We start from the raw sequence: 26259 nt of genomic DNA on the forward strand, positions 1-26259 counted from the left end.
TTGTTTAATACAAATTGTACTTCAAATTCAGGGGACACTATGTTGCATTTTCCAATATGCAAAATGTCCTTGGAGTAAACTCACTTGCCAATATACCATGATGATTGATTAAATAATATATCTTTTTTTCTTTACAGTTACTCACTGGGATGGATGGATCATCAGCGTCGGTTTACGGAAGAACTATGGCCAATTCGTGAGTGGCAAACAGGTAAACCAGTCTATAACAACTACTACAGCAGAACTACATGTCTGTCTATTCGTGGTATGTAGTGGTCGAGGGCGAGGCAGTGTTCTGTTTTTGTTATGCCAGGAAGAGTCCACTCCAGACAGCAGTTCATGTAAAATTGGGGCTATGTGGCTTGCTGCATACAATTAGATATGCTTTGTCTGTCTGACAAAGAGCCTAGGTATGCTACATCAGGTTGCTTCACTCAGTGGCGCCTGCCTTGACCATCTGCATGGCACTGCCTCAAGCTTGGGCCAAACATCTGTTATGTTTGCGAAATTTGCTGTTTTTTGGTTTTTCGCGAATCTCGCGAAATTACTGAAAAATCGCAAATTCTTGGGCGGAATGGATTTTTGGCCCATGCTTGCGGCAGGGCCATGCAGATGGTCAAGGCAGTCACCACTGAGTGAAGCATCCTGATGTAGCATACCTAGGCTCTTTGACACATACAGACAAAGCATATCTAGGGTTTAGGGTTCAGTACGATTTACTAGGGTTTTTGGGTTTAAGTTGGTAGGGATCCCGCATCCCGCTGAGTCTAGGGCTCAGGGTTGGATGCAGGCTCCTTCATAAGGATGTTGGCAAGGTTTTAGGGGGGTTTGTCGTTCTTTGGTCCAGAATTGGAAGAATTTGGCCTTTTTTGGTGTTTTGCGGGCGCTTGTGTTTGGGTGAAAACTAGTGAATACTAGTCGTAGACCTTCTTCTTCTTCAAAGAGCGCAGTGGTTCGATTTTGTTCTGCCTTGCTGAGATTCTTGGGAATCACTGGAACAAGTGTCCAGGTACGTTTCAAGAGGATCGAAGTAGTGGAAGTGTTGAAAACAGCAATTTTTTGTGAACAGCGCGATTTGCATGTTTTGAATATACCAGTATTGAATGTTTTTGGGGGGCTGTTTGGGGGTGTTCTAGATTTTTGGGGGTGAGTCAGGGGGTCTTGGAGCACTGCTGGGAAGGTCTAAATTTGATTGCAAGTGGTTTGAAGAAAATCCTTGGTGGAAAAGGGGGGTTGGGCCTAGTTGCAGACAGCGTTTTGGCACAATTTAAACTGAGGCCTAGTAGTATTGCTTGTTTTTGGGGGGCTGTTTGGGGGTGTTCTAGATTTGTGGGGGTGGGTCTGGGGGTCTAAGAGCACTGCTGGGATAGTCTAATTTTGATTGCAAGTGGTTTGAAGAAAATCCATGGTAGGAAAGGGGAGTTAGGGCCCAGCTGCAGAATGGGTTTTTAGTGATTTTGACTGGTAGGCCAAAAATGTTCTAAGTGTCACATTTTCCATTTTTGCTTTTGGCCTTTTGGGGGGTGTTCTACTTTTTTGCGGGTGGGTTGAGGGGTCTGGGTCCATTGCTGGGAAGGGCTCATATCGGATGCAAGTGTTTTGGATAAAATCCATGGTGAAAAAGTTTTTCCGTTTTTGCTCACTTGTTTGTTTTTGGGGTGCTGTTTGAGTGGGTTCTAGGTTTTTGGGGGGTGTCTGGGGGTCTGGGAGAACTGCTAGGATAGTCTAATTTTGATTGGAAGTGGTTTGAAGAAAATCCATGGTGGGAAAGGGGAGTTATGGCCTAGCTGCTGAGTGCGTTTGGAGTGATGTTGACTGGTCGGCCGAACATTTTCTCTGTGCCACATTTTCCATTTTTGCATTTGGCCTTTTGGGGGGTGTTCTACTTTTTTGCGGGTGGGTTGAGGGGTCTGGGTCCATTGCTGGGAAGGGCTCATATCAGATGCAAGTGTTTTGGATAAAATCCATGGTGAAAAAGTTTTTCCGTTTTTGCTCACTTGTTTGTTTTTGGGGTGCTGTTTGAGTGGGTTCTAGGTTTTTGGGGGGTGTCTGGGGGTCTGGGAGCACTGCTGGGATAGTCTAATTTTGATTGCAAGTGGTTTGAAGAAAATCCATGGTAGGAAAGGGGAGATTGGCCTAGCTGCAGAGTGCGTTTTGGCACGATTTAGAGGTAGGGTTCAACCTGGTAACAGTATTGCATGTTTTTAGGGGGCTACTTGCGGGTGTTCTAGATTTCTGCAAATGGGTTCAGGGGTCTGGGAGCACTACTGGTAATGTCTAATTTTGAATGCAAGTGTTTTGAAGAAAAGCCATGGTGGAAAAGGGGAGTTTGGGCCTAGTTGCAGAGTGCATTTTGGCACGATTTAGAGTTAGGGTTAGCACTTTTTCATTTTTGCTGGGGTTTACTTGGGGGTGTTCTACATTTTTGTGACTGGGTTCAGTGGTCTGGGAGCACTCCTGGGAATGTTTAGTTGTGATTGCAAGTGGTTTGAAGAAAATCCGAGGTGAATTTATTTTTATTTTTACCAAAATTGCTTTTCTGCAGAGGGCTACTTGGGGGGGAGGGGGTTCTAGATTTTTGCGACTGGGTTTAGGGTTCTGGGAGCTCTCCTGGGAATGTCTAATAATCATTGCAAGTGTTTTGAAGAAAATCCATGGTGGAAAAGGGGTCTACTCACTTTTGGGCCTAATTTCAAAGTGCACTTTCTGCTTGATTTTCAACTAGGCCTCATCCCGTCGCAGTATTGCATGTTTTTGGGGGGCTACTTGGGGGGGTTCTACAGTTTTGCGCCTAGGTTATGGGGTCTAGGGGCACTCCTGGGAATGTCTAATTTTGATTGCAAGTGTTTTGAAGAAAATCCATGGTGGAAATGGGGGGTTTGGGCCTACTTGCAGAGTGCGTTTTGACACGTTTTGAAGAAAGGGTTTAACCTGGTAGCAGTATCGCATGTTTTTAGGGGGCTACTTGGTCGTGTTCTACATTTTGCCGACTGGGTTCAGGGGTCTGGGAGCACTCCTGGGAATGTCTAATTTTGTTTGCAATTTTCTTTAAGGAAATCCATGGTGGATCCGCAGAATTCAACCAAAGTTACTATTACTATCCTTGTAAAGGAGAACCAGGTTACACACTTTTGAAGTGATGATTGTATATATTAATAATGTCAGCTCTGAAAACTGAAAGTGTTATTTTTGCACTACACAGCGTACCTTAGAATTTTTTTAACTGGATCATTTCCTGTTCTTTTCCATAAAAAATTACAGCACAGCTTTTACCATGTGCCATGGAACCATCGCTGAACTCAGACGCAATCCGCAATTACTCATCAGGCAGCCAGTGGACAGTGTGCCTGGTCACCAATATTGATCGACGGAGCGTAAGATGGAATGGAGGAGTATATCGCGAATAAGAGGAATGGCAGGATGCATGCAACTTCACCAATTCAAAGGACAACTACAACATAAAGTTACAGTATTCTCTCTTAACTTCTCCTTATCTTTTAAATGTTATTGTTGTAAAAAACTTTAACTTCTACGAATGTGACTAGGTGTGTTTCTTTGTTCTCTGCTTCAAAGTCATCTCTCCAGCATTTTCATACGTTTCTTTGCTATTTTTATAACTAACTTAATGTACTACTAATAAGTGTTTATTCTCTATGAGGGCAGAAAGGCAAGTGAAATTGCGTAATTAATGCAGCCCTGTAATAGTGTCTATGTCAAATTGTTTCCTCATACTTACTAATAAGATGTAGTATGTACAACTTTTCAGTAACCTAACCATCCGTTTAGCAACTTCGTGCATGCAGTTATGCACTACCTTTATGTCCCTTAAAAGATTTATGGGTATCTTTGAATCCAAGCATTTGTTTCTCTTCATTTGTTGTAGTCCATGCAGTGTTTTTTTTTTCTTCTCTCCACAAAACCTTTCCCAAAAAACCCCATTCCCATCCAATCTTCAAAAACCCTAACCCTCTTCCCCCGGGCAGTGTGGTTTTTCATTGAGGTATGGCTACATGACAACAAGAAATTTCATACACTTGCAGGGGAGGATAAGGTCTAAGCACCAGAAAAATGTTGGAAAATGGAATTTCATGTGCAACATCGTGAATTGAGCATCAAACATCATGCTCGTACACATGACAAATCAAATGGTTCATTCTTATGTTTAAGTATCTTTTGCCTTCATAATATTTCTTATAGTAGCCATAGTCCACGAAACCAGTACTTATATTTAGAATACTTTAGCACTGCTTAGGCTACAATTTATGGCACTGTTCTGTAGCGTACTGTTTCTAATGCTACGCTCAGGCCACTCAATGTTTCATTTCCTTTTTTTCATATGCTGCTACTGCCAGTGTGTACCACTACTACTACCAGCACAACAATCATATTTCATCCGTCGAGGATTCAAATCAACAACCAACCGTAATCACCATTTGCCATGCAGGCAGCCCTGTAGCTACCCCTATTCTCAAACACGAATCACAGGTAGGATAAGCATTTTGGAGAGGTACTGCCAGTACTACTAGTAAAGTAGTAGTAGGGCTACTGAATTCACTAACTCAGTTACTGGCACTTTGGTACATTTCAGGACTAGATGTTTCATTCATGCTGGTAAGTTGGAAGAAACCAAATGTCCAGTAACAACCGCCCACCCCCACTCAAAATAATATGAACGCGTATACTATGTTTTGGTGTGAAAAAGAATTATTAAGAAATATATTGATGTAGTCAAAAAATAAAATAAATTAACCCAACTCACCCCCTGCCTAACCCCAACCAATGTCCAAAAGTCCAAAAGTCCTCTTTCCCAAACACCCAATTCTCACCCCCCCCAACAGTCTTTAAAAAAGGGGTAAGGGACAGTCACTTCCTCCGGTGGCGTAGTTCGGACAGCTGTTGCTGCATGTCCCGCAGCTCTTTGCGGAGGTCCCGGAGCTGGCGCTGATGTTTTTTGGTGAACCGCAGTACATGCAGGTGGGGATAGGAAGCTCTTACTTTTCTATAGGGGTGGCACTACCACTGGCCATACTCGGTTACATCAAGGGCTACTGCTCAATGCAATGATGTCTTTCACACTGCCCCCCCGGGTCTTGACTACTACAAAAGAAGAATGAAGATTATTCAATTCTGATCATATATCATGATCCTGACGATCACATGATCTTTGATTATATGATGGATGACTTTAGGTGCTTTGTTTTGATAGATTGAGTGAACTACAGCGATAGTCCACCCATGACACAGCTGAAATAAAATTATTAACATAGGGAGTGAGTGTGGTACCCATAATTGGCGGAGGAAGGGATTTGACTTGATATAATGTTATCAACTATACAATCTATACACAATAGATGTTGTGCTTGCAAAGTAAAGTACTGTACTGATAGTCAAGGCAGGGAGTATTTGTGAACAATCACAAATTCTAGTATTTGGATTCCCTCAGCTTTGCTACTCTGGCACGGACATGCTGTTCAAAGTACAATCTTCATCCACTCAGCGTCTGCTCTACTACATCATACACCTCTGCTATTGATGAGGAAAAAGAAGGTAACATCTAGGCTTCCAAAATACGTCTATCATTTTTCTTAATGTCTCAAATGTACCAAGTTTTCTTTTTCTCAACAGCCGAATAACACCCTTTTCATTATATTTTGGAAACCACCGTCTTCTTCTCTTGACTTGCATTCAAAAACACCATTCTTTACAGTCATAAATGTTAAGACTCGCTCGTCCTTCGTTTCACCCTTCTTTCACTTTTTGTTCTTCACATCCTTAAAGTACATCTGATCTGACTTGGCTTCACGATAAAAGTTTGTCAGCTGAGTTGAAGTCAAATAGAGGGGGCCATTGTTTACCCGAGAAGTATCCCCGCTAATGCTATTGCAAAGTCAAGGTTGCCTGTCTTCTCCGTGATAGCCAAAAAAGTAGTTCTAAATTAGTAACTGGTCTTTAGAGTACAGTGTACTTGTACTAGTGTACTGTGTACTACTGTACAGTACATCATACACTCCTTTGCGAGCCTACTCAAAAATTTCAATAAGTAAGGAGTATAATAACTTATCACCATCCACCGCAGCTGAGCCTTCCCCCCCATCACCTCCTGGTGGTGCCGCCGCATCCGCCCCTAGAGTGGACCCCTCCGCACTGCTGGCCCCGGCACTGGTGGTCATCTGTGCCACATCAGATGTTGTGACGTCTAGAAAAAACATGTCATATTTTCAGATGCTATACACAACCCCCTATTTCGTCTCGTAATGGAAGAAAATGTTACATAACACATATTATATTACTGGGATTGAAAAAAAGTAACGCTTTGGGGGAGGGTGTTAACTTTTTATATGCTTATTCCATTAAATGCTACACTTCTTAACACAACTGATGAATGTTTGCTTAACGTGCACCATTTTTCTAATTACAGAAAGAAGATTACATTGCCCTTCTGCCAACAGGACGATTCACCAACTACTAGTAAGTCATCACCAGCAGTACTTTTAGTACTTTGAAGAAGGTGGGGGCTCCCGCACAGATATTCTAATAATTTCATGTGTTTGTTAACTATTACGTTAAAGTGATTTGATTCATGGGAATGTTGTTTAAACTTTAACGCCATCTATCAGCAGTCCTCACTCCGAATACTACGCTATTAAAAATAAAGAAATAATTTTTTTCATTTTTTAATTGAAAATAAAACTTTAAAACTAACAAACACTGTGTGGTTTTTGTTCACGAGTGAGTGAGCGGAAGGGTTTGAACTACTGCACTTGGCAGTCATGTTTCAGTGACTCAGATAGGCCGGAACTCGGCGGTAGTCTTCTTCTGTTCTTCTGGGTCGTAAAATCATTGGTCAGACACACTAGATAGTCGGTCAGGGGATTGGTAGTTCAACTTCTGTTCGAACTGAGGTATGTGGAAAGTCAAACTGCACCTATCATCAACAATGTCCTATTTCTCTTGTCCATACTTGTTTATGTGCAGAATAGTCCCTGAAACACTAGCGGTATGGTATGTACTCCTAGCAAATCAAAAAGGCAACTGCTACCTTTTTCTTGGTGTAAACATTGACTTTTTGATGTTGGAAATTGTCAAAGCACTTACATTAAGAAGACTGGAATAGACAGTAAGGGCAACCCAGATGACTGCACTCGGTGCCTAGAGCTATTGCTGGATCAGAGTTTTGTTTAACACTGTTTGCCGACTGGGCAAGCTTAGCTACCTACACAGACCGACTCATAATCGTAAATAGTAGTAGCACAGAGAATGATAGTAGAGGCAGGATAAGAATGTAAAATGTAGTCTAGATTAGAAGAAGATCAAAGTCTATTTTGTAAAAAATAGAATTAGGAAACAGTTTGTAATGAATAGGAGCTGTAAAAATTAGGGAAGTATAAGTATTAATATGACAATAGAACAACTTACTGGGGCCAGCAGAAGAGCCTGCAAGGGACCGATCCTGTGACTGTCCACCTTCTTCCACCGGAGTCTCAATGGTGTTTGTCGCATTGCCCCTGGGAGGTGCTGATGACCATGAAATAAAGAAACACAACATGGATGATTGTTTTTTTGAAATATTTGATTTCTTTGACCACAATCTAAAATTATCTCAGGGAAACAAATTAGCAACAATTGCACTACATGTATTGACCGATCTGATCTGATCAACTAGGAGGATCCTAGTACAGTATTGCTGGATTCGCAGACCGTCTACTTGGAAATGTATGTAAATCACTAACTAAACCAACAACAAAAAGGTTCTACTACGACTGCCAGCACTCAGCTGCACGCGACATGACAGACACAGTCCGTCAACATGATTGCAGAGCACTAAAAAATGTCCTACTACTAATAACAAGTCATAATATACTCAACCTATTAATCCATCACGATCTCTTCTTCTTACTGGCAGCAGGAGTATAAAGGAAGGACTAGACTTGAGTCTCTAGTCCCTCTAGCATTACACAGTTCTGTAAAGTACTTCACTCATAAATATTCTCAGGCCAAATGAGCACAAAGTTGCAAACAAGTAAGCATAGTAGCAACACCACTGAGGAGGCGAGCACCTTCAATCACAGAAGCTATATATACACTATTTTACCTGCAATGTAATCGAATAGGCAGCATTCTTGCTCTTCGGGAAAAACATATATTAGCAATATAACACAGAGCAGAAGATTGCAAAGCAGTTATTAAATAGCTACTCACCAACACCAGTGATCTCCACACCTAGCAGGTGGAGCAGGTCCTGCTCCCGGTTGAGGACGTCGGCCCACCGGTGCGTCGCTTGGTCATAGGTGCGCCGGACCTCCGACTCTCTCTGTATGCCCGGCACACCTTAGCCCACAGCTGACGATGCTCCCGGAGGCCATACCTGACGCAAGTCTGCCCCCTGCTGCCATGGTCTTGGGGAGGTGGTGCTGCACATAAAAGATAAGTGCAGGCACCTCCACCGGGCTGAAAATCTCCCTGGCCGCCACATCCTCCCCTCTTAAGCGCCCGCAAGGGAGCCGGCTAGGGGGTGCAGGACTCTTCCCCTTCAGATCTTTGCCGGCTCCCTTTGCCATGGTCCTGGACAGTAAAGTAAAATAAAAAAGGAAAGAATAGGGAAAAAGTAAAGAAAAGAAGAAAGTAGTTTTAAACTAACCAAAAGTAGAAAAAAATACATAATATAGATGTAGAAAAAGAGAGGGATAGAAAATGAGTAAAACAGACTAAAAAGACTTCAAACAAAGAAAGGATGGCAAAGATTCATGCCCAAGACCATAGCAATGAATGAAAAACAAGATGGCCGCGCCTATTGAAATGAAATAAAATGAAATGAAAGTGAGTTTTGTAAAGCGCATTACTACCCGAAGGCCTCGTAGCGCTGTGAATGCATATCTCTGGGAGTCTACTGATTTACTTAGAGAAGAGGAAGGTTTTAAGAGTTTTGCGGAATTTTAGATGATTAGGCTCGCTACGAAGAGTGGATGGTAAAGAGTTCCAGGTCGTGACAGCATTCAGGGAGAAGGAGCGTCCACCCCACCTGGCCCGTTTGATCTTGTGTGTTGTTGCCAGAAAGGCCGTGCTGGAACGCAGTGATCTTTGGGGATGGTAAGGGGTGGCTAAGGAGCAGATCATTGCGGGGGCATTTTTCCACATGGCCTTATGCATTATGCACATCGCCTTGAATTTTACTCTGGCTTGGATGGGCAGCCAGTGTAAATTCCTCAGGGTCAGGCCTAGCAATAGACGTAGTGCTGCGTTCTGAGTGACTTGTAGCTTTTTAAGTGTGCTGGTCGGTGCACCCAGATATAAAGCATTCCCATAATCAAGACGGGACAGGATGATGGCCTGGACCATTATCCTGTGGGCCTGGAAAGGGAGGAGTGGTAGGACTTTCCGCAACATTCACATCAGCCCGAAGCAGGTGGCAGAGAGTATTGTGGCTTGCTGGTTAAAGCTTAAGGTATCATCCAGCCACATGCCCAAGCTTTTGATTTTCTTTTTCGGCTCTGGGGGGGGGGCCCATACAGGGTGGCCATTGTAGGGTTGGTTTGGGGCCGGTTGTGTTCCCCAGGAACATCAATTCAGTTTTGTCCCCGTTAAGTTTTAAATGGGAAGAGGCCATCCATTTTGTAACTGCTACTAGGCAGCTGTTCAAGTTGGAGGGGGTGCTTCCTGGCTGATTCAGGGCCACCACAAGCTGTGTGTCATCAGCGTAGGTCACGATTTCAAAACCAAAAGGGTGAACGACCTCCGCTAATGGTTGCATGTAAATGTTAAAAAGTGTGCGGCTCTTGGAGGAGCCCTGAGGCACACCTTGATTGAGAGGCCAAGTTTTGGAATGAATGTCACCCTCCACCACCTGGAAAGTTTGGTTTTCCAAAAAAGACTGTAACCATGAGATGGCGCTTCCCGTCACTCCAAGCTGTTTTAGTCGGGAGATAAGGATGTTACTGTTTACTGTATCAAAGGCGGCACTGGGTCCAGCAGCATGATTGCTGTGGTGCCGCCTTGATCCATGTGCTTACGGGCTAGTTCTGTGACAGTCAATAATGCCGCCTCTGTCCCCAATTTTGGGTGAAAACCAGCTTGAGAATCATGGAGCAGATGGTTGGCTTCCAGATAGAGCATAAGGCTGGTGTTGATATGTTTCTCAAGCAGCTTACCTACCCAAGGAAGGAGTGAGATGGGGCGGTAGTTGGTCATTTTTTCTGGGTCAAGGTTGTTTTTTTTTAACAGAGCCCTAACTTGTGCACATTTCCAGGTTTCTGGTACTCTCCCTGTGGTGATTGACATGTTTACAATATTTAGAATCACTGGTCTAATGGTATCCGCGACTTTCAAAAGATGGCGTGGGGGAGCGGGATCTGAAGGGGAGCCTGATGTAAATTTCAACATAAGAGTATTTAGCGAGTCTTCTTCAAGCAGTGGGAATTCAGCTAGCTGGCAGATCGTGGTTGGGGGGAGGGTATCTGTTCCTAATGGGTGTTGGCTGACCGGGTCAAACGATGAGGAAATGGCTTGAATTTTTTGATGGAAATACTCTGCCTGTCTATCACAGCGAGTCTGGGCTTCACGGGGGTCCTGCAAAATTGTTGGGGTACTAATCAGGGATTTTGCTATCCGGAATAGTTCCCTCGGGGTATTGGCAGACGTTGTAATTTTTTCCTCGTAAAATAAAGCCTGTGTTAGTGTAATTTCAGCTTTATATTTTTTGATTGCCTCTCGATGGCTGCTTCTGTCCTGTACCTTGAGGGTGCGTCTCCAAGTTCTCTCAAGCTTCCGGCAGTTTTGTTTTAGCTCTTTTAGCTTGGGGGTAAACCAAGGTGATTCTTTGGACTTGGTTTTCACTTTAAGGAGTTTCTGAGGCGCAATTATGTCTAAGGTGGTCTGTAGCCAATTGGCGTAATGGATGTAAAGTGTGTCTACGTCAACCCCAGTCTGTCGAGGGGTAGTAGAGAGGGAATCTGCCCACTGGTCTGTGGATAGTTTCGCCCAGTCCCTCCCTCTTAATGTAGCTCGAGGGGGCGCAGAGGGGAGGCTTGGAATGTGCCAGAGTAGTGGGACCAGAAAATGACTGGTCCATGGGAGGGGGACTGGGTTCCCTGTCTTAAGTCTGTGATCATTGCTTAAGACTGCATCTAGCAGGTGACCTTTGTTGTACGTGGGTTCAAAACCCTTCTGAACAATTTGTAGGGCTGCGAGATTGTCTAAGTGAATATTTATGTCACCTAGAACCGTAAAATGAGGCAGAGAGACGGCTGATTCAGCGACCTTGGAGGGAAGGAAGTTCATAAAATCTCCAATTTGGCCTGGGGGATGATAGATAAGTAGGCCAGAAAAGGTTAAGGTAGGGGATAGGTCTAATGCGAAGTTTATACTTTCGCAGTTAGGAATTGTCGCAGGGCTAGTTCTGCACTGGTAACAATCCTTAAAAAGTATGCCTAATCCTCCTCCTCTGCCCTCTACCCTGTCGACCCTCTGTAATCCATATCCCTTCTGTAGTATGGCGCTAATGTCTGGGTCAGCTTCCTCCCTTAACCTGGTTTCTGTTAAGAATACTGCGTCAGGGTTAATATCCTAAAGGAGGATTGACATTTCCACCGTGTGTTTGGTCAGAGAGCGACAGTTTAGGAGAAACATTTTAAAAGGGGGTTTGACAGTCTTGGACTGCTCCGGTGTGGGCCGTAGTACATATTGACAGTGGGGGCACTTTTTCACAGATGAATTAGGATGTATGGAATGGCGACAGGAAGCCTCTGATTGGGGCATAAGTTTTTTTAGCAGGTCAGGAGCATACCTTATCAAAGTGGGCAGATCCTCCATAGATTGAGCAGGGGGCCTGGTCCCTGGGCGCTGCAGTGCGCAGACGGGCGCAGATGGGCTTGCCTTTGGCGCGCCTTCGTCGCGCCGACGGCGTGCCCGCTGCGCCCGCCCGCTGTGCCACTCGGCTGCGCAGGGATCGGTAAAGGAGGTTTTTTCAGAATAATAAGTGGTGTAAAAGTCCTAACAAGTAAGTATTCTACTTGTGAACAAGCGGCGATTTTAAAATATTGTGATAGCAGTGATGAAAAGAATAAAATAGGAAAGTAACTGAAGAACCCCCGGCTTCCGCCTCAGGGGAGAGATGGAAAACAGCGCGATAGCAATCAGCGTGCTGTTGGAATGACAGGCTTTAAATACTGCGGGAGGGCGGGAGGCGTCCTGCAGCTAGAGTGCAAATCCCTTACCCCTCTCAGTATGGCGGCTCTCAGTGGCGGTAAGCCCTATTTCTATCTCTCTGCGCCAGCTCCTACTCGGCTGCGCAGGGATCGGTAAAGGAGGTTTTTCCAGAATAATAAGTGATGTAAAAGTCCTAACAAGTAAGTATTCTACTTGTGAACAAGCGGTGATTTTGAAATATTGTGATAGCAGTGATGAAAAGAATAAAATAGCAAAGTAACTGAAGAACCCCCGGCTTCCGCCTCAGGGGAGAGATGGAAAACAGCGCAATAGCAATCAGCGTGCTGTTGGAATGACAGGCTTTAAATACTGCGGGAGGGCGGGAGGCGTCCTGCAGCTAGAGTGCAAATCCCTTACCCCTCTCAGTATGGCGGCTCTCAGTGACAGTAAGCCCTATTTCTATCTCTCTGCGCCAGCTCCTACTCGGCTGCGCAGGTATCGGTTAAGGAGGTTTTTTCAGAATAATAAGTGGTGTTAAAGTCCTAACAAGTAAGTATTCTACTTGTGAACGAGCGGCGATTTTAAAATATTGTGATAGCAGTGATGAAAAGAATAAAATAGGAAAGTAACTGAAGAACCCCCGGCTTCCGCCTTAGGGGAGAGATAGAAAACAGCGCGATAGCAATCAGCGTGCTGTTGGAATGACAGGCTTTAAATACTGCGGGAAGGCGGGAGGTGTCCTGCAGCTAGAGTGCAAATCCCTTACCCCTCTCAGTATGGCGGCTCTCAGTGGTGGTAAGCCCTATTTCTATCTCTCTGCGCCAGCTCCTACTCGGCTGCGCAGGGATCGGTAAAGGAGTTTTTTTCAGAATAATAAGTGGTGTAAAAGTCCTAACAAGTAAGTATTCTACTTGTGAACAAGCGGCGATTTTAAAATATTGTGATAGCAGTGATGAAAAGAATAAAATAGCAACGTAACTGAAGAACCCCCGGCTTCCGCCTCAGGGGAGAGATAGAAAACAGCGCGATAGCTGCGTGGGTAAGTTTGTGCGATATTTCCCCCACGAGCACGCAAAAACGCATGCGAACACGTAATTGCGCCCCGCACACAACACGAGTTTGCAAATAGCGCCCGGAAATGGAAATACGCAACGCGCACAAGATGGCCGCGCCCATGTACGACTGCATGGGTAACTTCACAGTCGGTGCGCTGCTAGCGGCCCGCGAACACGCAAAAAGCCCGCGAACACGAACAAAAAATAAAAAATCTGCAAATTCGCACGAATTCGCGGATATTGCGGATCGCGAATTCACGCATTTCCCCCATACTTACTAATCGGGCGATAATTGACAGGCAAAAGCAGGGAATCCTTTTTATGGATTGGTATTATTTCGGCCCCTGCCCACGTGTTGGGGATTGCCATGCCTTGTAATATGGCATTAAACATAGTGGTCAGATAGGGGATCCAGATGGTAGGTTCAGAGCGGAAGAGATCGCCAGGGATCTTGTCTAGACCTGCTGCTTTTTCAGGTGTTATCTTCCCTAAGGCATCGGCAACTTTTCTTACTGAGATTAGGGGAACATCGTCTGCGGTTGGGCCCCTGTTCGGGGGCACTTTTTCCATGCTTGCTTCCCCATCCCTGTCCTTTGTATAAAGGGTTTCATAGTGTGCCTTCCAAACTCCTTCGTCTATGTTAGGTTCAATGGCCAGTCTACCAGCCTGAGGCTGAGAACCAATATTTTTGATGTTCCTGAAGGACCTCAGATCGCGTGAGATTAGTGCATTTCTAGCGTTCTCCCATTTTTGTACTTCCAGATTTTCTTTGCTTTGGTCGTGGCACCCTTATAAGAGCCTCTTGTTTCTTTGATCATTGCCTTGTCCATACCTTTGATGGCGATGATTAGGTCGGATTTGGCAGCTCGGCAATTAGCAATAAAATATTGATGCTTAATCTTCTGGGCGCTCTAAGCTTTTTGTTTTGATAGAAAAATACAGCCAGAGAGACAACCAGATCTTGGTGGTTTTTAAAAATCCTTGAGAGAGGGTTACAGGCTCCTTTACTCTCTAATAATTGGGATATGGTTGAAAGTTATGGGATTGCTTGGTGGTAGAGCTTGGCCAGTTTGTCCGCCAATTAGGAGATTTCAACCCAATGGACTCTCCTCCCTCCACTGGTCAGGATCAGGTTGGGGGCTAGAGTTGGGGGTTTGTCCTGTGCCTTCTTGGGAAATGGAGAAACTATTTCTAAAATGAGTGCCTCATGATCGCTATCGTGGTGGGGACTGATTTTAAAACCTTTCACCCTATGCCAAGACTTGGAATCAAACATAATGTAATCAATAATTGAAGTATGGCCCTGTCTATTGAAAGTGTGCTTCCCCGGGCTATCATATGTAGTGCGCCCATTGCATGCTCTCAGTGAAAAGTTTAGTGTTAAAGTGTATATCTGGAGTACCAGAGGTGTGCAGGCCCTCACTGGGGGAATGTTAGGCTCAGGAATTGACCAATGTTGATCCTCCTCATCCTTATGCCTGTGACCAGACCATTCAGAGGCTCAAATTGGCAGATGAAGTAGCCGCCAATAATTACCCCACAGTTTGGTTTGATAGTTGGGAGTAGAGTATTAAGTTGGTCAAGAGTGGTAGACACTTGACCCTGGAACCTCGGACTCGAATATAGGTTTATTAAGCGAGTACTTACATTTGACTGGAAGGTTATAAGAATACAAAGGATATCACGTGAGGGTCACTCAATGTGTTTTGCCTCGCAACCTAAATGGACTCCCACCCAAGTGGGCAATCCCCCTGAGGGTCTGCCTCTCCTCGCATGGGTGGCTGAGATATTGAAGACCGCGTATCCTGTTCTAATCAGTTCATCCCTGGCCCATGTTTCTTGGAACATACAGATTTAATGATGTTCAATGAAGAGTCCCCAGTTCATACTCTGCAATTTGGAAGTTAGTCTCGCTATGTTCCAGGAAAGTATTTTTACACTTGGGGAATCCACTAGAGTAACTTGTGGTGGGGTTTCGATGATTTTGCTTGCTAAAGTGGGCTTCTTTGGGGAGGAGAACGTAAGCTAGGTTTCAAAGTGGATGTGCTTTAGAGTGCTAGTGGGGGGTCTACATCCCTTAAAGCTGGTTTAATAGGGTGGACTGTAGCCACCGGTCGTATTAAGGAGTCACTGCGTTGATTGGTCACACAGTGGTAGGCAATCTAGGTTGAATTTGGTCTCCTGTTGGATGATCTATCTTCCTAAGTCAATCCGCGGCCTCAAGGAGGCTAAACTTATTGTTCACAGGGATATTAAAATATAATGTAGAAGGTTGTGCCTGCAAGAATGGGAAAAATTGATTGTTCTGTTGGCTTGCCCTTCTCGGGTGATTGACTCCTCTGGGATCTTGCGGGTACTGGCCTGGGTGGTAAAAGTAAGCTAATGGCAGTAAGTTGATGGACCTCCCAATCCTCTGAAAATGATGGTCAAAGAGACAGTGTACGATCGCCCTATTCCTGAAGTTGATGACAAAACAGTTGCCAGTAATATCTTTGGGTCTCCAACCTACCCACCCCACCTTATAAATCATAAGAATTTCATTTGAGTCTCTAGGGGAGAACTGTTTATGATTTACTAGCCAATGAAAACATTTATTCCTTAGATCGAGATAGGATTCCCTGGCCCCTTTTTTTAGTTCCGGCACTCTAGCGAAAATTACTACATAAGTGGTTGAGGCCAGGGCGGAGGTTGATACACAGAAGAGCCCTCCCTACCTTATAGGGACCCTCCTGTGATGTGCTCTTCTGCCTTTCCCTCTCTCTAGTAGGATTGCTCACAGAGGTTCTGGCTGCCCCTGGGACTTTGACATTTCCCCTCTGTGCCCCCTGCTTGTGTCCCTGGCCATGAGTACTATTTCCTTACCACTCCCCCTTAGGGATACTGGGTCGCTTTCCCTTATTCTCATGATTAGGTTGTGGTGTCTTGTTGGTAGGGGGCAAATTATCTTTTAAGAGCTGGGGGATGAGTCTTGTGTGGAGCATTGTGTTAGCTGATTCCTTTTCCCTCAAAATCACCTCAGTCCTATCCATCGAGCTTTCAACCAATTTGGCGAGACTGTCAACCCGATCCCATGCAATTTTTAGTTCATCCCTCACTATTGTCCTTACTTGGACCTGCATATCCACCACCACATCCATGACCCAGGCTGGCTGTTCTGGGCCTCCTTTAGGTGGAAGTCTTTGATCATTCGCCCTTGCAACGGCTGGTGTCTTGGGGGTGGGAGCTTGGTATTTGGGCCCCATGGATGCAGTGGTTTTGGCTTTACCTTTTTTGGGTCGAGCCCCACTGGGTATGGGTCATCCACCCTGCTTGCTGCATGAGTTCTTGTGTTGCAGGAGGCATGTTCCTGGTCCGTGGACAGAAGCGATCCTGTGATATTGAGGGGGCTAAGGGGTGCGGCCAGGTTAGTGTGAGGGACAATTGTCTTTCTGTTAGTTAGATCTCGGTTGCCACTACACCAATGGCTCTCTGGAGCATCCGGTCAATTGAAATTTGCAGAATAGAAAAAGCCAGCTGCACTGATGCTGCATTAGGCTTCCCGACCCCTGATCTCCTTCCCATGTTTACAAAGAGGTCAGATTAGTACCCAGTAGTAAACTGTGCCAGGGGCCCCATGCCACTGACCTTGATGGTAGCTTTTATAAGGTCCGCTCCCCAGGGATCGGTCGAGCTCCCCTTCAAAAACTTAGGGGGTAGCTCAGCCCAGCCTCTTCTGGCCACTGACGGGCAAGGACTGGCCCACGCGCGTCCCATGCCACAGGGAGACAAGCAGCGCTTTTAGCATGATGACAGCTCCTTCCCTCATTCGCGGCGGCCCAAAAGTGAGTCTGTTGCACCCTGGGACTTGCGTCCCCAGGGTGTGTAGCAAGATGATGAGAGTGCGGGATGAGAGTACGGGATGAGGCAGCAGTGCTCCATGGGACCTCAGTCCCACCAGGGTGTTGCTGGAAATGCCCCTGGTCGCAGACCCGATATGCAGAACAGAATTGCAGCATCCCCTCCATTATCCATCTGCTTACCCACAGCCCCTTCTGACCACCCTTTGCTGTCCTTGCATTCTCCCAACCTGTTTTGCCCATCATCTCTCAGGACCTAAGTCCTTCTCTCCCACCCTCCCTGCTTCTGTGTCCCTTTTGTGGAGCACACAGCTAAAAAAAGAAAAGCTAAGAAAATAAATATCATTGTTTATTGTTTGTATTAGTTTGAGACACCATAACGTAATAACTAATTCTCATGAGGTCACCTATTTGCATAGAACAGAAGGTACAAGTGTGAAGGTATGAAGTTTTGACCAGTAAAAGGTATAAAGTTTTGACAAGTGAACTGGCTGGTGCTACATTTCCTCAGAGGTATTCAGTTATTAGAGCCTTGTGAAGTGTTGTTCTAATCTGTTCTTTTTTAGGTATCACCAAAACAGCGCATGCACTGCCTCTTTCTAGACCTTTCTATACCTCATGGGGGAGGGGCTCAAAGGCAACCCTTTAATTACCATTGGTTGGTTTTAATGTCACTCTCATTTTCTTGCTTTTTATTTGTCAGCTTCTGTAGGCTTCCTACCTCTTCGCTGTTTTTTGCTTTCCTCAAACATGAATGCATTTCTTGTGTCCTTCCACTGTTGCTTTTTTGGGTGCCTCTTGTATCTTTTTAAATGCACTCTACAAGAATGCATGTGTTTTTCAGCTGTCTCCCAAGTATACTTCACCCTCCTTGTTTACCTCCTTACGCCCACCCTCCCTCCATTGTCCACATGCTTGCCCTAACCCCCTGCACAAACCTCCATTGTCTGTGTGCGTGCCTCCAGCACCTCCCACCCTCTGTCACCTGTGTTTGTTGGCACGCCCCTCCAGCCTGTTGTAATGGATGCTTTACCCCATCCCTTCTCAACCACACTCTGTTGTCCATCTGCTTGCCGCGAACTCCTCCTTCCCACCTTCCATTGTCTGTGTGCTTGACCAGAGCCCATCCTGCCTGGCCTCTGTTCCAATACTGTGACCTAAGCATTGTGTGACAAAAATATTGTTTTTGCACCCTCCCCTTCCATCACTTCCAAGACTTTGTTTTGCTCTTGGAGTTACCTGAGGCTGGAGTTACTGTTGTGAGCGACAGGCCCTACTTCCAGTCACAGACTACTAACAAGTCTTCACCTAGACCCCTGTCCTTGACAATTCAAGCACTGGAAGTTTTGTCTTGCCACATGTTCAGTATGATACAGGTCATAACACATACTTTCCTTTTTCATTCTTAGCCATTAACACTCAAGCGAAGTCGGCATGTTTCAAAATGAACAAGCATCACCTAGTAGAACTATTGGCTTTGACAATCCTGTTTAGCCATGTTGCATCAAGGCTCCTCTGTAGCATGGACATTAGGAAAAATGTGTGATTACAGGACTGAAGCATCATTTGTTTGGTACACGCATATGTTCAACAAAGAAGCACACATCTATGAAATTGGGTGGGTGTTTCTTATGTTTTTATTTCCGTAAAAATGATGACCAGGTTGTGAGAATGGGTTGGGAGGGGGGGAGACAAGTAACAGGATGGTTGTGAAGAGAATCAACACAAAAGAAAGAGAGCAACATGGACCAAAGAGGGCATAACACACTGTCACAAGAGCACAACACTTGTGCATGTGGGGGGGTAGAAACCCAATAGTTTGAGAGAGTACCATTGAGGGGGGTAAAAAGCAGACATGGGAGACAGCTGGAAAACATATGCACTTTTAAGTAGTCCGAAACAAAAAGAAAAAAGCAAGAAGTGAATGAAACCCAATCAAAGAGATGGTAAAGAGGCTATTCTCCATGGAAGGGAAAATAAAAGATTGACAAACAGGAATACAAATAAAAAGCAGACTGGTGAGAATGATAGTAACACCAAGTAATGGTAAGCAATGGTTGAACTTCTGTTCTTGTTAAGTTCATGATTTATGTTTAGCAATTGGATATCTTGCACTGTCTGATAGTTTCAACCTAAAAGTAAGAAAAAGGCTTCGTGATTGCAACCAGCACTGTGTCAGGAAGCATTCCTTAAGGACAAACAAGCAATACCCAGAGACCTGGACTGTCTCCAAACTAAGACTCTTTTTTGGTGCAGGGAAAGGTATGAGGGGAACATGGGTACATTCATTCATAACAAAAGGGGAAACGGGGAAATTTAAATAAGTGTGATAAGTTTGTAGGTATTCATATTCACCATTCTAATGCAGGTCTGTACTAACACGTTAATTATTATTGTGGTATTTACATCTTTTTTTATAGACTGAGATAACATATGATATTGATTTGTAGATATATCTTGTTGTAGTCAACAGGAATCATTTAACATAAAATCACCCAACTTGCATCTCTTGTATGTCTGTGAGACTCCAGATTGTACCTCCTCCTTAAAGTAGCTTGAATTCGAGAGGCTAATGAGACCTCTTTCTTTTTCCGCCAAGGGGCCACAGAAAAGACAACCAAGGGGTTTCAATTTCTCCCTAAGATCATGCTGACACTTCCTAAGTACAGAGATTGTACTCAGTAACCAATTCCCTTCTTTACTTCAGATTCCTCTGACTGCTGGCCTTGTCCTGAAGACCACTGGCCCAATGTGGAGAGAACGCAGTGTGATCTCACAACTCTCCAGTTCCTGTCCATTGAGGAGCCTTTGGGAATCACACTCTCATGCCTCACCATCCTCCTCTTTCTAGTCACTCTGCTTGTTCTCTGCGTCTTCAAGAGGTACCAGGACACGCCAATTGTCAAAGCAAACAATCGAGGTCTCAGCTACGTGCTTCTCATCGCCCTCATGCTCTGCTTCCTCTCGTCCTTCACCTTCATTGGCCATCCCATGAGGGCCACCTGCATGATCCGCCAAAACTCATTTGGAATTATCTTTTCCATCAGCATTTCCACCATTCTGGCCAAAACCATCACTGTGATTATAGCGTTCAATGCTCGCGACCCCACCAGCCGTTCTTCAAGGTGGCTTGGGGCCAGAATGCCCAGTGCAGTGGTCCTTCTGTGCTCAGTTGCTCCAGTCCTGATTTGCACAGTCTGGCTGCTTCTTGATCCTCCGTTCCCCGTTAAGATACAGATGGGGGACACCACCATCATCCAGTGTGACGAGGGCTCCGTTCTCTTCTTCTATCTCCTGTTGGGATATCTAGGCTTGTTGTCCACTGTCAGCTTTGTGGTTGCATTTTACGCCCGTAATTTGCCTCAGAGTTTCAATGAGGCCAAGTTCCTCACCTTCAGTATGCTTGTGTTTCTGGCCGTCTGGACATCTTTCATACCAGCGTATCTCAGCACAAATGGAAAGTATTTGGTGGCCGTGGAGATCTTTGCCATCTTGTCATCGAGTGCAGGACTATTGGGTTGTATCTTCATGCCAAAATGTTACATCATCCTTTGGAGGCCGGATATGAATACGAAACAGTACTTAATGCAAAAGCCTATTTCTAAATGATAAAAATTAATCTGCAATTGTTGTATAGAATATTTTAGTAGTACAACCTCACTTATTGGCATGTCTGCAGCATAAAAGACCAACATGGCAGCCTTTTCTTGTGGCTTAGTGGACTTATGTATCCAGTCCATTAAATTAAATTTCAACTCATAGTTACAGGTTTGAATGCCGGCTATACTCAGAACGTTCATACTGATGAGGTTGATAAAATTTGTAGGTAACAAGGATCATATGATATTCAATGGACTAATGCCCCAACTCCAATAAATGGTGTTCGACCTCATGTTTACAGGTTCAAATGCTTGTTTTACTCAAGACTTTCATCATTCTAAGTTTATTAAAAGGAGTTGGGTAGCATTCATGATCTGCTATTCAGCACCAAGATTCCCCTAGGGGTGCAGTGACACTTTACAAATTCACATGCTATGTTACGTGCTGAGTGAACAATATTTTAATTCAGAGCTATCTGAAGAAATAAAAGGTCATTTTCACCTAAAGAAAGGACTTTGTATAAGATAAGGTGAACATTTAAATGTGCTCCTTATAAACAAGAGAGGGGTATAGCATGTTCAAAATATAGAGATTTTTATAGATTATTAAAGATTGGCTAAACAATTAAGAAAGTACAGGACATTTTTAGCATCTTACCTTTGTGTGAACCACTTGTGCTAATCAATTATTTTGAAGTGACAATATAAATATCTCAAGTGCTCCTTCTTTGTGTATCGTTCTGTTCTATAACTGTCATGATCAAGGTTGTGTAAATGAATTTATGGTGTTTTATGATCTCTGCACATTTCATTTTAAAATCATGATTAGGAAATATCAAGTTTTTCTGGTCGTGTGTTTCATATGTTTTGTCCTTTTAAAAAACGTTGTCTTATTGAATAAAAACAGCTGAATGGTTATTTCACCATTCGTTTCCAAATGTTCATATTGAAAGTTTTCAACAAAGCTTCTGAATTATCTTATAGAAACTTTATGCAAAGATATAATGATTAGTGTGAACCTTCTCAGCAGGGAGAATGAGACAGACACAATCACAGCATCTATTCTAACTGAAGTCTGCTGGGAGACAAACTGCCTCCTTCTGGCTATCTGTCTGTCTATCTGGAGTGCTTATCACATACATTTAGCAAGTCTACTGGGACTTAATTGCTGGATTTCATTAAAGTGAATAATAATCATTAATTTGCTGATTACAGTGTTTCATGTCTGAACCACCTTTGAAATGCAGGATGGGAATTTTATTTGTTTATGTGCCTAAATGTAGCAAACAAAGATTTTAGGGCAATAAGATACATAACAAATTTGGGGAATACTGTTTGCTGTTTATACTATACGTACATGGGTTTACTGCCTGTATGTTTATTTTATTTGTGGTTCCAATTTATAACATGTACACTAGATTAGGAATTTAAAATACATATTTAAAAATGGATGTTCTATTTTCTTGTAATTCTGCAGTATTTTATTCATTCATGAAAGAAGATTTGTTTTCCACTAACTGTCCCTGTCGTGTCTCATGGCTGATTTGTCCCTGAAACATGACTTATGCAAATGGGGGTGGGGTTGCAAATTACACACACACTGGCGGTGTCGCCCCTAAGGACTCTGGAAAGTGTAGTTACGTGTTTGCGATGCATCATCTTTCGATCTTCCGCTACCTTCCCTGTCTTCGCCATTCCTGGACACGTGTTTCGGGGTATCACCCCTCGTCAGCAGGGATAGGCCGTGTTCTGGGGTTGCCGATGGCTGCCATTTATCTGCCAGGTATAGTACCACACAGGCGCGTAGGTGCAGGATCCCAGGCTCGTCAGCCAAGAGCTCATGGGAGCTTTAAAGTTACAAATGGGGGTGGGGTCGCACACTACTCACGCAACGGCGGTGTCGCCCCTAAGGACTCTGGTTAGTGTAGTTACGTGTTTGCGATGCATCATCTTTCGATCGTCCGCTATCTTCGCTGTCTTCGCCATCCCTGGACACGTGTTTCGGGGTATCATCCCTCGTCAGCAGGGATAGGCCGTGTTCTGGGGTTGCCGGTGGCTGCCAAATATCTTCCAGGTATAGTACCACAAAAGCGCGTAGGTGCGGGATTCCAGGCTCGTCAGCCAAGAGCTCCAGGAAGCTTTAAAGTTACAAATGGGGGTGGGGTCACACACTACTCACACACCTTGAGCTCTTGGCTGACGAGCCTGGGATTCCGCACCTACGCGCCTGTGTGGTACTATACCTGGCAGATATTTGGCAGCCATCGGCAACCCCAGAACACGGCCTATCCTTGCTGACGAGGGGTGATACCCCGAAACACGTGTCCAGGGATGGCGAAGACAGCGAAGAAAGCGGAAGATCAAAAGATGATGCACCGCGAACACATAACTACACTAACCAAAGTCCTTAGGGGTGACCTACCGGTGTGTGAGTAGTGTGTGACCCCACCCCCATTTGTAACTTTAAAGCTCCCTTGAACTCTTGGCTGACAAGCCTGGGATCCCACACCTACGTGCCTGTGTGGTACTATACCTGGCAGATGTTTGGCAGCCATCGGCAACCCCAGAACACGGCCTATCCCTGCTGACGAGGGGTGATACCCCGGAACACGTGTCCAGGGATGGCGAAGACAGCGAATATAGAGAAAGATAGAAAGATGATGCATCTCGAACACGTAACTACACTAACCAGAGTCCTTAGGGGCGACACCGCCGGTGTGTGAGTAGTGTGCGACCCCACCCCCATTTGTAACTTTAAAGCTCCCTTGAGCTCTTGGCTGGCGAGCCTGGGATCCTGCACCTACGCGCCTGTGTGGTACTATACCTGGCAGATATTTGGCAGCCATCGGCAACCCCAGAACACGGCCTATCCCTGCTGACGAGGGGTGATACCCCGAAACACGTGTCCAGGGATGGCGAAGACAGCGAAGATAGCGGAAGATCGAAAGATAATGCATCGCAAACACGTAACTACACTAACCAGAGTCCTTAGGGGCGACACAGCTGGTGTATGAGTAGTGTGCAACCCCTCCCCCATTTGTAACTTTAAAGCTCCCTTGAGCTCTTGGCTGACGAGCCGGGGATCCCGCACCTACGCGCCTGTGTGGTACTATACCTGGCAGATATTTGGCAGCCATCGGCAACCCCAGAACAAGGCCTATCCCTGCTGACAAGGGGTGATACCCCGAAACATGTGTCCACGGATGGCGAAGACAGCGAAGATAGCGGAAGATCGAAAGATAATTTATCGCAAACACGTAACTACACTAACCAGAGTCCTTAGGGGCGACACCGCTGGTGTATGAGTAGTGTGCAACCCCACCCCCATTTGTAACTTTAAAGCTCCCTTGAGCTCTTGGCTGACGAGCCGGTGATGCCACACCTACGCGCCTGTGTGGTACTATACCTGGCAGATATTTGGCAGCCATCGGCAACCCCAGAACAAGGCCTATCCCTGCTGACAAGGGGTGATACCCCGAAACATGTGTCCAGGGATGGCGAAGACAGCGAAGATAGCGGCAGATCGAAAGATGATGCATCGCGAACACGCAACTACACTAACCAGAGTCCTTAGGGGCGACATCGCCGGTGTGTGAGTAGTGTGCGACCACACCCCCATTTGTAACTTTAAAGCTCCCTTGAGCTCTTGGCTGATGAGCATGGGATCCCACACCTAGGCGCCTGTATGGTACTATACCTGGCAGATATTTGGTAGCTATCGGCAACCCCAGAACACGGCCTATCCCTGCTGACGAGGGTTGATACCCCGAAACACGTGTCCAGGGATGGCGAAGACAGCAAAGATAGCGGAAGATCGAAAGATGATGCATCGCGAACACGTAACTACACTAACCAGAGTCCTTAGGGGCGACACTGCCGGTGTGTGAGTAGTGTGTGACCCCACCCCCATTTGTAACTTTAAAGCTCCCTTGAGGTCTTGGCTGATGAGCCTGGGATCCCGCATCTATGCGCCTGTGTGGTACTATACCTGGCAGATATTTGGCAGCCATCGGCAACCCCAGAACACGGCCTATCCCTGCTGACGAGGGGTGATACCCCGAAACACGTGTCCAGGGATGGCGAAGACAGCGAAGATAGCGGAAGATCGAAAGATTATGCATCGCGAACACGTAACTGCACTAACCAGAGTCCTTAGGGGCGACACCGCCGGTGTGTGAGTAGTGTGCGACCCCACCCCTATTTGTAACTTTAAAGCTCCCTTGAGCTCTTGGCTGACGAGCCTGGGATCCCGCACCTACGCCCTGTGTAGTACTATACTTGGCAGATATTTGGCAGCCATCGGCAACCCCAGAACACGGCCTATCCCTGCTGACGAGGGGTGATACCCCGAAACACATGTCCAGGGATGGCGAAGACAGCGAAGATAGCAGAAGATCAAAATATGATGGATCACGAACACGTGACTACACTAACCAGAGTCCTTAGGGGCGACACCGCCGGTGTGTGAGTAGTATGCGACCCCACCCCCATTTGTAACTTTAAAGCTCCCTTGAGCTCTTGGCTGATGAGCCTGGGATCCCCCACCTACGTGCCTGTGTGGTACTATACCTGGCAGATACTTGACAGCCATCGGCAACCCCAGAACACGGCCTATCCCTGCTGACGAGGGGTGATACCCCGAAACACGTGTCCAGGGATGTCGAAGACAGTGAAGATAGCGAAAGATCGAAAGATGATGCATCACGAACACGTAACTACACTAACCAGAGTCCTTAGGGGCGACACCGCGGTGTGTGAGTAGTGTGCGACCCCACCCCCATTTGTAACTTTAAAGCTCCCTTGAGCTCTTGGCTGACGAGCCTGGGATCCCACACCTACGTGCCTGTGTGGTACTATACCTGGCAGATATTTGGCAGCCTTCGGCAACCCCAGAACACGGCCTATCCCTGCTGACGAGGGGTGATACCCCGAAACACGTGTCCAGGAATGGCGAAGACAGCGAAGATAGCGGAAGATCGAAAGATGATGCATCGCGAACACGTAACTACACTAACCAGAGTCCTTAGGGGCGACACCGCCGGTGTGTGAGTAGTGTGCGACCCCACCCCTATTTGTAACTTTAAAGCTCCCTTGAGCTCTTGGCTGACGAGCCTGGGCTCCCGCACCTACGCGCCTGTGTAGTACTATACTTGGTAGATATTTGGCAGCCATCGGCAACCCCAGAACACGGCCTATCCCTGCTGACGAGGGGTGATACCCCGAAACACATGTCCAGGGATGGCGAAGACAGCGAAGATAGCGGAAGATCACAAGATGATGCATCTCGAACACGTAACTACACTAACCAGAGTCCTTAGGGGCGACACTGCCGGTGTGTGAGTAGTGTGTGACCCCACCCCCATTTGTAACTTTAAAGCTCCCTTGAGCTATTGGCTGATGAGCCTGGGATCCCGCACCTACGCGTCTGTGTGGTACTATACCTGGCAGATATTTGGCAGCCATCGGCAACCCCAGAACACGGCCTATCCCTGCTGACGAGGGGTGATACCCCGAAACACGTGTCCAGGGATGGCGAAGACAGCGAAGATAGCGGAAGATCGAAAGATGATGCATCGCGAACACGTAACTACACTAACCAGAGTCCGTAGGGGCGACACCGCCGGTGTT

General features: G+C 45.7%; 1 protein-coding gene across 1 annotated transcript in view; it reads left to right on the plus strand.

Annotated features, from left to right (window-relative positions):
* LOC147718208 (vomeronasal type-2 receptor 26-like) overlaps positions 1 to 20641 on the plus strand; it is a 137418-nt gene extending 116777 nt beyond the window's left edge. The window contains exon 4 of the mRNA XM_086967167.1: positions 19740 to 20641. Within this exon, the coding sequence (XP_086823293.1) occupies positions 19740 to 20641 (902 nt within the window). The remainder of the gene's footprint in view (positions 1 to 19739) is intronic.
* The last annotated feature ends 5618 nt before the right edge of the window (positions 20642 to 26259 follow it).

Source organism: Lissotriton vulgaris, chromosome 4_1, assembly GCF_964263255.1.
Source record: "Lissotriton vulgaris chromosome 4_1, aLisVul1.2, whole genome shotgun sequence".
In the NCBI taxonomy this organism is placed as follows: domain Eukaryota; kingdom Metazoa; phylum Chordata; class Amphibia; order Caudata; family Salamandridae; genus Lissotriton; species Lissotriton vulgaris.